This window comes from Simochromis diagramma, unplaced genomic scaffold (genome assembly GCF_900408965.1).
Source record: "Simochromis diagramma unplaced genomic scaffold, fSimDia1.1 OVJJ01000717.1, whole genome shotgun sequence".
Classification (NCBI taxonomy): Eukaryota; Metazoa; Chordata; class Actinopteri; order Cichliformes; family Cichlidae; genus Simochromis; species Simochromis diagramma.
This window is the reverse complement of record NW_024387503.1, coordinates 1,739,817-1,752,946: the sequence shown is the minus strand read 5'-3', so window position 1 is coordinate 1,752,946 and position 13,130 is coordinate 1,739,817. Positions and strand designations below refer to the sequence as shown.

The 13,130-nt window shown below is 42.6% G+C and overlaps 1 protein-coding gene across 3 annotated transcripts in view; it reads left to right on the top strand.

The window, feature by feature from the left end:
- The window catches only part of LOC120725743 (partitioning defective 3 homolog), a 340,776-nt gene that overhangs the window by 96,809 nt on the left and 230,837 nt on the right, over positions 1–13,130 (top strand). For all 3 annotated transcript variants that reach the window (XM_040018776.1, XM_040018775.1, XM_040018777.1), the window contains exon 3: positions 10,178–10,352. In XM_040018776.1, the coding sequence (XP_039874710.1) occupies positions 10,178–10,352 (175 nt within the window). The remainder of the gene's footprint in view (positions 1–10,177; positions 10,353–13,130) is intronic.

The window sequence follows — 13,130 nt, the reverse complement described above, 5'->3', positions numbered from 1 at the left end:
CATATGCAGAATCTTTCTATAGGTCATCCTTAGTATACTTCAGTCTTCCTTGAAGCTGTCTCTTCTGCAGAAGTGGAGGTTTTCTTGGTCTGCAGCCTCGCAGTCCATTCCCGTGCAGGGTTCTAGTCATTGTCTTCTTTGAGACTATAATTCCTGACTTGGCTAACTCATTCGCTCGTGTCTTGGAAGTTGTTCTGGTGTCTTTAGACACATCTCTCACTAGTTTTCTTTCCAGAGTCTTTGAAATCTTTTGCTTCCTACTTCTGCCAGACTTGCTCTGTACTGCGTGACTCTTTTTGAATTTCCTAATGATAGTTCTCATTCCAGTTCTTGACACTTGGAAACGCTTTGATAACTTTGTATCTCCTCCTTTGTGAGCATCAGCAATTCTTTTTCTCAAGTCTAAATTGATTTCTTTAGTTTTCGGCATGATGCTTTTTCCGGTGACAGTTCAAACCCTGATTGAAGTTATTATACTGTGTGTAAACAGAAAGTTAACCTTCTGATTTAGCTTGATTTTGCAAGCTTTGAGCATTACAAAGTTATAGCACTGTGCAATAAGAAGGTCGGTTGTACAGTGGGCTATTAATGTTGACCCTGGTAATGTTTGATTTTTCTTAAATTATTATGTTATTGTGCACAAATAGAAATATTGTATGCTTCCAAAAGTCAACTAGTATGTTTGGAAATGTGTGTCAGAAGCACCCTGTCCCATCACAACATTTCCTGTGCAGTTACAGCAAAAGCACTGCATCTCTCCAACACATGAGGAACTACTGATGTCGTGCTCTGAGAGCCAGAGATTTTAGATGTTTTCATTAATTTGCTGCGACATATAATACCTTAAGCACTTAGGACAAGCGTATACGATATGACAAACCTAAAGTGAAATATTTCTGATTAATGATTGGTTCTGGCCTCGCTAAAGGTATGACTACCTGATTTCCATCCGCCTTGACAACAGAGGATGTATGGCCTTGTCAAGGATAAGGCCCTCCCTCTCTGTCTGCTCCACTCCACTTTCTACTACTGATTCCTTCCATCTCTTTTCACCAGGGAGGCCTGAAATGTTTGAAGCTTTCCCTTTTTTCTCTTGGTCCTCTCTCTCTCTCTGTGTGCCGAGGTCCCTGGATATAGAGTTTTTAATTACTCCCTCCTAGCTTTGTGCATAACCAATGAAAGATTGAAGGGCACTTCCCTCTGAAAGGCACTGTTAGACTATGGGTTTTTCTAATGCTTTGGGAGAAGAATACTAATATATAAACTGAGACTTTTGTGCTTTTGTGTATCTGCAGTTTGTTTGTGCCTTGGCAGGTATGTGTGCTCACATAACTCTATCTCTGTGTGTGTGTGTGTGTGTGTGTGTGTGTGTGTGTGTGTGTGTGTGTGTGTGTGTGTGTGTGTGTGTGTGTTTTTGTGAGTGCACCCCCTAGACAGAGTGTCTGGCTGTTGTTTTGCATGTGAATCAAGGCTGGGGAGGAAAGGCATTATTAGATTGGGAATGTGCACGGAGTGGTGGGGGTAGGCTGGATGAAGACCGTGAGAGCAGCTAGGTTCATTGCATTGATTTGATTTCTTTAAGACCAGTTCGAGGGCGTAACACCTGAAGGTGCCCTCAGCCGCTCTGTTTAGACAGCAAAATGAATACAGTAAGGCAAGAAAATCGATAGAGGATACAATAAACAAATGATTAGACTCCACAAACTATTTTGGGTACAGCGTGTGCTCTCAGTGCAGCCCGCCTGAGTATCTCGTATAAAGGAACAAATGGGAGCCCAAGCAACAGAACAAGAAGAGTTTTGCATTTATGAAGTTTTGGTAAAATAAAGAAAAAAAAAAAAACGTCTCTAAAATGCAAAGATTTCCACTTACCTAGACTGGAATAGGATAATTAATATGATAACATTTAAGAGTGTATCTGGCTGGTGGAACGAGATTAGTTCAGCATTATTTCATGTGTCTGCACAGTGTTAATTACTGTCAGGTGATTGATGGCAATTCAACCCATAAGATGCTTATCGTGTTTCTTGCTTTCTTATGGACACCCACCCTAATTGCTTTCATGAATATGTCATCACTTTTCCTTCTGTATTGCTCCCTCCTCGCTGCTTCTCTTTTTTCCACTCCCAGAGATGTGCAGCAAAGACCTTTTTTTGTGTGTGTGTGTGTGTGTGTGTGTGTGCCCTCAGACAAGTGAAATTTATTTCCCAGACTTGAATGGTGTTGAATTGAAACATGCGACCAGAGGGTTATGAGGTATTAATATACACGGAAGAACGTATCGGGGGTGTCGTAGGAATTTTTCCCTTCAGTCAGCACTGCGTAGGTAGTTCTCACACTCACGGCGGCCCGATATGTGTGAATTCATTTTCCCCAACGCGGAGGAAAACTTCAAAGGCAGGGATGGGAATTTAGCCTTGTGGATTTGAAAAGGGATGAGTCTCTAATCTGGTTAAACTTTGCTTGCTCTGTATATTTTCTCTCTGCCTTTTCGTCCACTTCCACACCCCTCCCACCTAGTGGGGTTTTTTCCCCCCTTCAAGTCATGAATACCTGTCGAGCTACTTTCCTTTAAAAAGTGAAAGAAATGATGACTTAATGTTTTTAGCCTGTACGGCGGCGTAAACCAATCTCGGGGCTTACGTCTGCTTGTTTAGGGATTATTTTTCTTTAAGCCTGTCATCTTCCTGCACACTGGCATACAAACTTGCCCTCGCCTTTCGTTCCCACCGCCCTCCTCCTCTGCCCTCACGCGTCACCACTGCGTTAAGCGAGAAAGGATGTTTGTGTTGTGCAGGTCTGCTACTGGAGCAAAATTGACTGTTCTTTTCCCGAAAGCTGATAATCTTGCGTCGTAACATGTAACTTAATGCCTATTGTAGTGAGTCTTGGTGACGCTTTAATGTTTACTGCAACTGAATAATCTTAAGCCTAACACGTATTTGAAGTTCATATTTTTATTCAAATTTCAATTGAGGGTGCAAAACATTAAACTGAAGGCGATTCATCCTTGTGCTGCACCGTCTTTACACGTTACATTCGCTTTGAGGTGTGTGTCATCATTTCAGGTCTTGCTGTAGTCAGCCTCTGGGGAGCTTCTTTCCTTTGTATCAAGCCCATGTGGCAGCACCTGAAATATGCATATGTTTCTAAAGCGCTGCAGGGTGCCATTTGAGGGTTATTTGGAGTGCTTGTGATGGCAGGCCAGAGTGCTGGAGACTTATTCCCTGAATATTTGATGGTCTTAATAAGCAGGAAAACTACAGGACTAAGCACTTTGTTGGTTTGCTCTACACATGGTGTGTGTGAGAAATAATGGACGGGGGGAAAAGATTAAATATTGAAAGCTGTGTGAGAACTCTGGCATACGAGGAGGAAGGTTTGTGCAAGTACAATGCTGCCTTCAGTCAATCATTAAAAAGAAGTTACAAGTAAAGGTCACATTATGAAGGGGTCCAGATTAAGACGCAAATGCAGAACACAGGAGAAGTGTTAGAAGAAGACAAGCAAACCTGAAAGCAAACGCCCAAGATGGAAAACAAGGTTGGTGAGAAGACTGTAAACAAAACACACTGCTCAAAAAAGTTACCACTTGAAAACACATCAGATCTCAATGGGAAAAAGTCATGTTGGATATCTTCACTATTACGGACTGGGTAATGTTTTAGGAATAAAAGGACGCCATATCATTTGATGGGAATTTTATCAACCTGCAGTGAAATTGGGTCTGAAAATGGGTCCAAGGATTTCATTCTACCTATCTTATAGAGGTTTGCATGTCCTTCCATGGACATGTATCGCCAGACCATCACTGACCCACCACCAAACCAGTCATGCTGAATGATGTTGCAGGCAGCATAATGTTCTCCACAGCTTCTCCAGATCCTTTCATGTCTGTCACTCAGGGTGAACCTGCTCCCGTCTGTGAAAAGCACAGGGCTCCAGTGGTGGACCTGCTAATTCTGCTATTTTATTGCAAATGCCAATCAGGCTCCATAGTGCCAAACAGTGAGCACTTGGCCCAATAGAGGATATCGGACCCTCAGGACAACCCGATGAAGTGTGTTTCTGTGTTTAGTCACGGACATCTAGCTCCAGCTGGAGGTCATTTTGTAACTCTGGCAGTGCTCATCCTCTTTCTCCACACACAAAATAGGTGTCACCTCATGCTACTAGTAGTGACACTGACTGTAGCCAAATGCAAACCTAGTAGAAAAACAGTCAGAAGACATGAGGAGGGAAAAAATGTCTGTGGCATCCAGTTATAAAACAATTTCTGTTTTGCGGGTTGCATCATTTTTGGGAGTTTGGCACCAGTGCAGTTTTCAGTGGCTGTAGCTCAGGAGATACTACTAATTGGAGGTTGACGGTTCGATCCCTCGCCTGCCAACCTGTTGCTTTCCGATGCATCGGCTGGAGTATGAATGTGTGCGAATGTTAGCTAGGAAGCATAGAAATAAAAGTTCTTGTGATTGGTCAGGTAGAGTGGAAAAGCACCAAATAGAAACCAGTTCATTTACCAGTCAGAAAACATTTTAAAATATTTTTCATTTTTAATTAGTAATAAATGTATTTTATAACGATATAATAACTATGTAGCCCGTTTTCATTTATTTTGGGATAGTTTTGTTTCTGTGTTTAGTTTCTGTGTCAGTGTGTAACCTACAGTAGATTGGCGATAAGCACCCCCCCCCCCCCCCCCAGCCCCACAAGCAGAAAGCACAGAAACAAAAGTATTATGCTGCTGTGGACACTGGCAGCAGCAGACAGTAAAACGGATTTTAGCCACTAGAAATCAATAGCGTTTTAAGTGTACACTCTTTACAACAAGAAAATAAAGCCATTACCCTCCGCCAGACTCCATTAATAATTTTGCTTAACAAAACATGGGAGTTGTTCATCTAATGCTTCAGCTAATTTGTTTTATTGTGTGTCTTTGGACTTTGAATGGGTTAGCTCAGATCCAAGCCCAAAACCATGACACATGTTCTCTTAGAGGAGTGCATTAAGGCAAATGAGAAAACGAAGACACCGATTCAGCAGCGAAAGATGCGTCATTGGTGTATTAAGATCTGTGTGCATGCCAATACATGATCAAAAAGTGTACACTGTGATGGATGCATGCGGGATTCGTGACTGAATGAGCATGTCAAGTGAGGTGAACGGTAGATGGACAGGTGGATGGATAGATGGTTGGCGCGTGGATGAGGGATGGTGCCTCGTAGCTATTACTCAACAAGTTTCGAGTCCTTGGAGTTTCTGGTGGAGTAAGTGGCTTTCACAGTTTCCACCACTACTGTACCCGTAATAACTTTGCGCCCCTGGTGCCCTTGCAATAAAATGATGATAAATGATAGGGAGGGGAGATGAAACCTGGTCTGTTTGTGTGGGTGTGGGGGTGTGTGGTGTTGTGCTATCAGAGGCAGTATATATGACTTACCGCAGACATTGCATAACAACGCGGCATCCATTCATTTATCATTTTGAATAATGCACTGAGCAAAGTGTTAATCTTTCCCTCGTTCATCTCATAACAAATATGAGAAGTTTTCACGGAGCGACATCCACACGCACACATCCAACTGCAGGAGACAAATGTGCCTATTCTTTAAGCTGTAAGCAGTACTTGTTGGATTCACATTGAATTTTACCATTTGGATGTGATGTGAATGGAACGGGGGGGAAGTAAGACAAATGAATAAATAATCTCTCCTCTAAGGGGAGACTTTTTAGCTACAGCAATAAATATTCACAGCAGGTTGCAGGCTGGCACGACTTTGGATGTGCTCTTTAATTGAAGGTGTGGATTGAGCGGATGGGGGGGCTGCCGCCGGTTGACTCGTGTCAGGCGTCCCTTCCACTGGGCTGTAAAAAAGCTGCCGTGGCAGATATGGATTAGCGTCAGAGCATTGCAGTGCAGGTATTACATGTTTTCACTGGCACTGCGAGTGCTGCCCCGTGACTTCTAATAACCTCTGTTGTCTTGTGTCTTCGGAGCACCACTTTGTGAGCGCTTGGGACGGCTGTTTTGTACCAGTGCCACTCCTAATGCCCGGGCTTCATGACAGATCAGAGGTGCTGGGGTGCGTGGGTGGGTAGAAGGATGTATCTGGGAGTTTTGGGAGGGAGGGGGGGTTTGGTTGTCAAAACAGCTCCTCGTTCCCTCCTCAGCCGCTTCCTTTCCATCTCTTCTTCTTCTTCTTCTTCTCCACCTTGCTGCCAAAAGCTGGATAGAGATCAAAGGAGGCCAACATGAAAGGCTTCCCTGAGATTCTGTTTTTTTTTCTTTTCTCGGTGCCCTGTCTCAGTGCTCTCTGTGTTATAGATATGGAAATTCTAAATTCCAAATACATCTTCTACCCAGACTGCAGAAAATGCCCGGCTTCATCCGACTCCTCTCTTTTCTTTCCCTTCTCCTATCCTCTGCCTCGTCTCGCCCCCTTCATCATCATCTCTCACCATCCCCTGCTCTTGCCTCTCTCCAGCAGCCCTCAGGCATCCAGGTAGATAGCGGTTGATTGGCAGCTGCTGTGACAGTCAGTGGAACCAGCTGAGAGTGGATGAGTGTCAGCCTTGCTCCGGGGGCTTAAGGTAGCGGCAGTGTTGTAGCTCCCTACTGGAGAGAGAGAGAGGCCCATGAAATAAGACTCAGTTCAGTTCTTTTCTTTCCCTCGCTTCTGTCAACTGAAGCAGGTAGGAGCTAAATAGGTTTTTCAAATCGCTCCAGAGTTTATCCTGAGACTGGAAACTGGAACATTTCTTCAACTCACATCCTGTAATGTGCTCGCCTTCTCTCGTTCCTCTCTCCCTACCCTTTTGGTTATCATATAAAAGTCTGTTTTATGATAGGTTATAGCATCTTGTTTTTCAGGGGCTTTTTAAAATTCTTCTCCAGCCTCCCTCCTTCTTCCCTCCTATCTGTTCTGAATCCTCAGCCTCAGCTGTCACGCCACTTGACAATTAGCCATGCTGTTCCCGTCTGTGCTTCATCGCTAAAAAACTTTTTCCTCTTATATTTTAAACTTCTGAATGCAACTCCATGGCCGCTGTACGGCAGCCACAGGGGGGAAAGTGTGAGAATAAAAAAAAAAGAAAAGTGAAAAGTGAAATCGTCTCAGTTCTAAAGTGGTTGTGACCAATTCCCAGATGGAGGGAAAGCGTTTTTGTGATGGCTTTCAGTGTGTTGCCGCTTGAGCTCTGTCCCGTCAACAGCAAGAATTGCGTCAGCTTTCCCTCTGGCCAAGTGTGTCCCATTCTCCACAGCACAGACAGAGGACACGGTGGCGCTGGAAAGGCCTCGCGCAGCGGGAGGAAGGCGAGGACTCTTTATTGGGTACTCCAAAGACACTTTGTACTGATGATAACCGTGTAAGTCAAACAAAAGCTCAGGTTAGGCCGTTTGCCAGCTCATTTTTCTACCTTTCGATTGTAGTTTTTTTTTGGGTCACAGCTCAAACAGCTGACTACAAGCAATTCTCGACCTTTCTGGAAAAGAAATGAGAGTTGCAGCCTTGCAGGTAAACACAATGCAGAAAGTACAGTTAAAAAAAAACAATCGTCTTATTGTGGTATTATGACCATCGCTGCTAAAGACTTAAATTAAACACAGATAGCTGTGCAAGCTGCATCCGTCTGAGGTCAGATAGTTGAAAAAGCCGTTTTTAAAGGAAGCTGTACTCTACTTATAGAAGAATTAATGGAACGTAGTATCAGTGAATAGATCAGCTCAACAACGGACACGGCAAAAAGCAAAAGATGTGTCTGCTAGTTTGGGAATCAGCAAGTTCTTGCATTTTCTTTTTTTCTTCTTCTTGGCTTTATAAGTTGGACGACCTACAGTAGTTTGATGCTTCTGCCCTCAGCTTGTGTACGAAAAAGAACTTTACATGTCTTCTTGGGTAGAAGGGAGGAACGAGCACTTTCAAGAACCCATAAATATTGAATGCGGGATAAATGCGGACCCATTTGATTATGAAACGGAGAGTGTGTGAATGAGTTTAGTTGTACGTGTCTGATACCAGCAGAGTGCTCTCTAGAGTGTCTGGTGAAAGACTGTGCGTCACTGCAAAGTGGACCTAATTAGGGGGATTTGGGGTGTATTTAAAAATGAATCATACTTCTCCACAACACCAACAACAGTATTCACCACTTCTCTCAAATGGGCAGCTGGCAGGGAGATGGCTTGCTGGATCGCTAAATGCTCCCAGAAACATATGAATGGGAGGCTTGATTGCTTTGTCGCTAATGAGTCATGCAGTCGCGCATACTGTACGCTGGGGCGGCGCAAATGCCGCCGGAGACGGCCCTTCTACTTTTGTTTGTGTTCACAGCTGCCTCTGGTCCTTCGCATAGCTGGCCTGCTCATCATTAACACTTCAAAAAAGGAGCCGGCGGAGCAGAATTTTAAACAATTCATTCAAAGAAGCCCCCCCTAAAAATAGTCTCAGATTGCAGGAATGGCACACTGATCAATATTTATCCTCGTTTTTGCCTATTAACTGTGTTTGCAGTTCAACACAAAGCAAAGCAGCTTTTCTTGCCTGCTTAATAATCACACTTCCCAGTGAGCAAACCTGCATGATATTACCTCCTCAAACTGCCTGATTTGTAATATTGAGGCCTTTTCTCTTTCTTTTTCCCCCCCTTTCTGATTGCCTCTCTTTTGCACTAAGTAAATTTGTGATAAACCCTTACAACCTGAGAAATGTAATTTCAGCATCGGAATGGAACACGATTAGAGCGAAATGGGAGAAATCCTTTGGTGATGGAGTGTGTCTCAGGAATGGCATTGGGATGCAAGGAAACATTTTAGAGAGAGGGGAAGGGGAAGAAAACACCCTAAACAAAACAGTTTGCTTTAATTGTGTGGTGAATTACAGCAACAGTAAACCACATGGGCATACTCACCGAGAGCCATAAATTCAGACACAAACACATGCACGCTTGAGCATCATCCTCTGCATATGAATGAATTAAATCACAAAGAAGAGCAGGGGCTTCTAAACTTGTTTATATGCAGATTTTCCTGCACTTGAGGTGATGAAAAACAGCAAATACACAGAAAAACGCTTGTGCTATTTTTACCTTCAGACAAATACGATATGGGATACACAATAGCTGTTTGCTCCCTCCACGTTCACAGCTTTCCATTACACAGACCTGGAGGAAGCACAAGACATAAAAGGGAGTCGTCTTATGTCTGTAATATACATGCTATTGTTCCTGTATTGCATGATCTCTATCGCTCTGCCGCTGCCTGATTGCTCTGTCTCGATGGATTGAGAGGTTAATCTCCTTCAGAGAGGTTTATTAACAGGTTGTGCTGGCAATGAAAGCAACTTGGCATTGGTACCTTCACTCCAAGACTACAGTTTGTGCAGCATTTTGGGGATCTTTCATCTCTTTCATCTCTCTCTTCTTGTGCATCCCTCTCAGTCCACGAGTATTAAGTAAAGCTTTGACACATGTGGTGAGTTGGCAGTGGCCAGTCTGATTTTTTTTCCAGCTGATTGTCTTTTTTACTTTAACCTAAATGAGGTCTTTTTCTTGCTCTTTTGTTGGCTGTAGTAATCAGTGGTGTGTGTTAGACTCAGATAATTATGGGATGCTATGAGGAGTTCTTCCTATCTGGCCTGGGAAATGTGGCAACGTATCACCTATGTTAGAATGGAGCAGCTGCTCGCTGTGGGAGCCTAACTTGGCAACCCTGAGCACCTCATGCTCCATGACTGCAGATGTTGCAAGATTAAACTGTAGAGAAAGTGAGTGTATGCATATCTGTGAATGGGGACAAAAGTAGTAGATTAGCTGAATAAAAAGCGTGCTCACATGGTGGCAGTTTGGCAGTTTTATTTACTCTTTTAACATTTAGACATCTATTTATCTAGACATTGATATCTAGATAGATAGATAGATATTAGACATCTATCTATCTAGAAATCTATCTATCTGGACATGCATCTATCTATCTATCTAAACATCTAGACCTCTATCAATCTATCTAGCCATCTAGACATGATTTTAGACATCCATCTGGACATACATCTATCTCCACATCTATCCATCTATCTGTCTGTCTGTCTACACATCTTCCAAGCCATCGGCACCATCTATTTGTTCGTTTTTTTCTTCAAAGCACATGCTAACATACAAATACTTCCTTTTCCTCTCCGTCTAGCTGGTTGCAATATATGAAGAGCAGGATCCTCACAATGGAGGCGACGGTACCAGTGCCAGTTCCACAGGTACACAAAGCCCAGAACCCTTCGCCAGTGAGATGAATTCAGCATCAGCCTTCCAGCCCTACCAGGCCAGTAGTGAGATTGAAGTCACCCCATCTGCTCTGCTATCCAGTGAGTCTAGCATCAACATTTACATCACCACTAATTGTTATTGTCACCTGTCTTTATTCTTGATTCATTCATAACTGTTTAAAAAAATGCACAGTTCTCAGGTCTACTTGACCAGTGAAATGTTCTTGAGCTGTAGACTGGAATATTTGGAAGCGTGAAGTCAATTTTCTGCCTTGAAGCAAAAGGTAGTTGGCATTGTTGAGTGGTACAGTATAAAAAAGAGAAAGTAGCCTTCTGATGCAAAGAAGAGAAAAATTATCATCAGTGTGACTAGTACCTTGAGGCCTGTGCTGTGCTTTTGTAAGAACGAGCAGGAAATATATGCCACTAGCAGACATTCAAAATGCAAAGCTTTAAAGGTCAGGCACATGAAAGCTGACGTCTGAAAGCTAAAAGTTACTTGGGAAGCCAAGCATAACAAAAGGTAATAATTTCAGACCGTGGTCTGCACTGATGCTTACATTCAGCTCCTTGGGTATCTGCTTATTTTGTGGTGTGAAATTCAGCTACTAAATTATAGCCCCCAAAAATCTGTGTTGCTTAGGTAATGCTATGCTTTGTTGTTCTGAATCACCTTGGCTGACACAGTGTTGATAAAGGTGACCACAGGTTGTCAAAACACATCCATTCAGTTCTGGATTGGAGTAATGTGAGCAATGTTATTAATTTGTTTGTAACAGGGCTGTGAGATCCTGACTCAAACAGACGTGAAAAAAGTAAACTTTTTCTAACTGACACCAATCTGACCACAGTGTGATTTACTTGACATGCTTCAGGTGTATTATTCAGAGTTGAGTGTCTGTCGAGACTTCGAAAGGTGTCCTGGGAATGTCATTGCCCTAAGTTAGACAGACAGGTAGAAACCGAGACAACGGAAGGAACTGAGACGCAGTGGGTTACTCGGTCACGCATGAGCAAAAGCACACATGCCAGAGCAAGATGGACGTGCACGCACTCACACGTGGCACACACAATCAGGAAATGGCAACGCTCAAGTCGGTGAGTCAGATGTTGCTTGTGTCCACATATTCACATCTTGTGAAGTGGAACCAGTGAGCTTGATGCGGAGCTGTCTTAAACTTCAAAGGACATCTAAGACGTTCAAAGCCAAAGCGCACATATAGGCGCCGGCTGACACACTCGTGCACATGAATGAACAGTTGACTTTACTCTTCTGCTCTGACACAAAAGCTCGTTCCAACCTGATAGAATGTGAAGATTTATGGAAATGACGTGAGAATGGTGGCAGTCTGAAAGTGAACCAGAGGCACAGCGTGGAAAAAGCAGGTGCGTGTGATGCTGTCTGACCTGCTGTCAAAAAGCTTCACACAAACCACCACGACTTTACCCTAACTCATTTATAGCTTTGAACGCTGTTTGTGTGTTGAAAGAGCGACTTAAAATTAGCACATTCAGATCAAACTGCTCAATTAAGTGTAATTGAAATCACGTGAATCCATGGCAACAAAACTAAAGTGAAACGTATCACTTGTTTACATTTTATTTAATAGAAAAAAAGACTACTGTCCTCATTCATATACATTGATTAGTGTGTAATTACATCTTTAAGCAAACTAAAGCATTCGCACAACTTAAAATGAATCCATTAAAAATTAATGGGAGCAGATGTCTGTTTGTGGAAGCCTCACGTTGCACCGCTATCTTAAATACAGCGACTGAGATGGACATCGCTGTTCTGCCTAATCGTGTTTTATGTCTGACTGAGATAGTTAGAGATTATTTTTATTTAATTAACCTTGAGTATCAGTGTAATATATCAGTCTTTCAGTGGAAACACTATATGAAAAGAAATGGACAAAATTTCAGGCCACCTGTATGTAATTTTAGGTCATCTAATATCTCAAATAATGATTGAAAACGCAGCGTTCAGGATGATTGAACATGCATCGAGGCACTTACAGTTGGTAGCCTAGCCATCAAAGTTCCTGCATTTGAAAAAGTTTTATCTCCTGAACATTTTTTTAAGAGAAAATACATTTTAGAACTTTATTTAAACCCTCTCAGTGTTGCAGAGTGGTTGTAGATTGCTCTGTTTCTTTACAGTAGATACAAACTATAGAATTTGACTGTAACTATACTATAACGTGCAGTCATTATGCAGTGTAATTTTATTGAGTGTTCATGGTGGATGGTGGGGTGTGGACCTTATTTCTGCCCTCCAAAGCCTTGCATGTGAATTACACAGAAGACAGAGTGTTTTCTCAGCGTTGTTCTATATCTGATACGGAGCTCTTACCCTCTTTATCTCATGGAAAAACCTTTTAGATATTATTGTTGAACAGAATCATAAAGTAATGAATTAAACTGTGAAGACCTGTTTGACCTTCTGCTGATTTTTTTCATAGATACTAGCCACACTTTTTCTTATTTGGATGTCACGGTGATGAGTTTGTGAAAGCTTTCTTCGCCTACGCAAACTTCAATTAAATTAAATTAAATTAAATTAAATTTTATTTATATAGCGCCAAATCACAACAACAGTCGCCTCAAGGCGCTTTATATTGTACAGTAGATACAGAAAAAAACCCAACAATCATATGACCCCCTATGAGCAAGCACTTTGGTAACAGTGGGAAGGAAAAACTCCCTTTTAACAGGAAGAAACCTCCGGCAGAACCAGGCTCAGGGAGGGGCGGGGCCATCTGCTGCGACCGGTTGGGGTGAGAGAAGGAAAACAGGATAAAAGACATGCTGTGGAAGAGAGACAGAGGTTAATAACAGATATGATTCAATGCAGAGAGGTCTGTTAATACATAG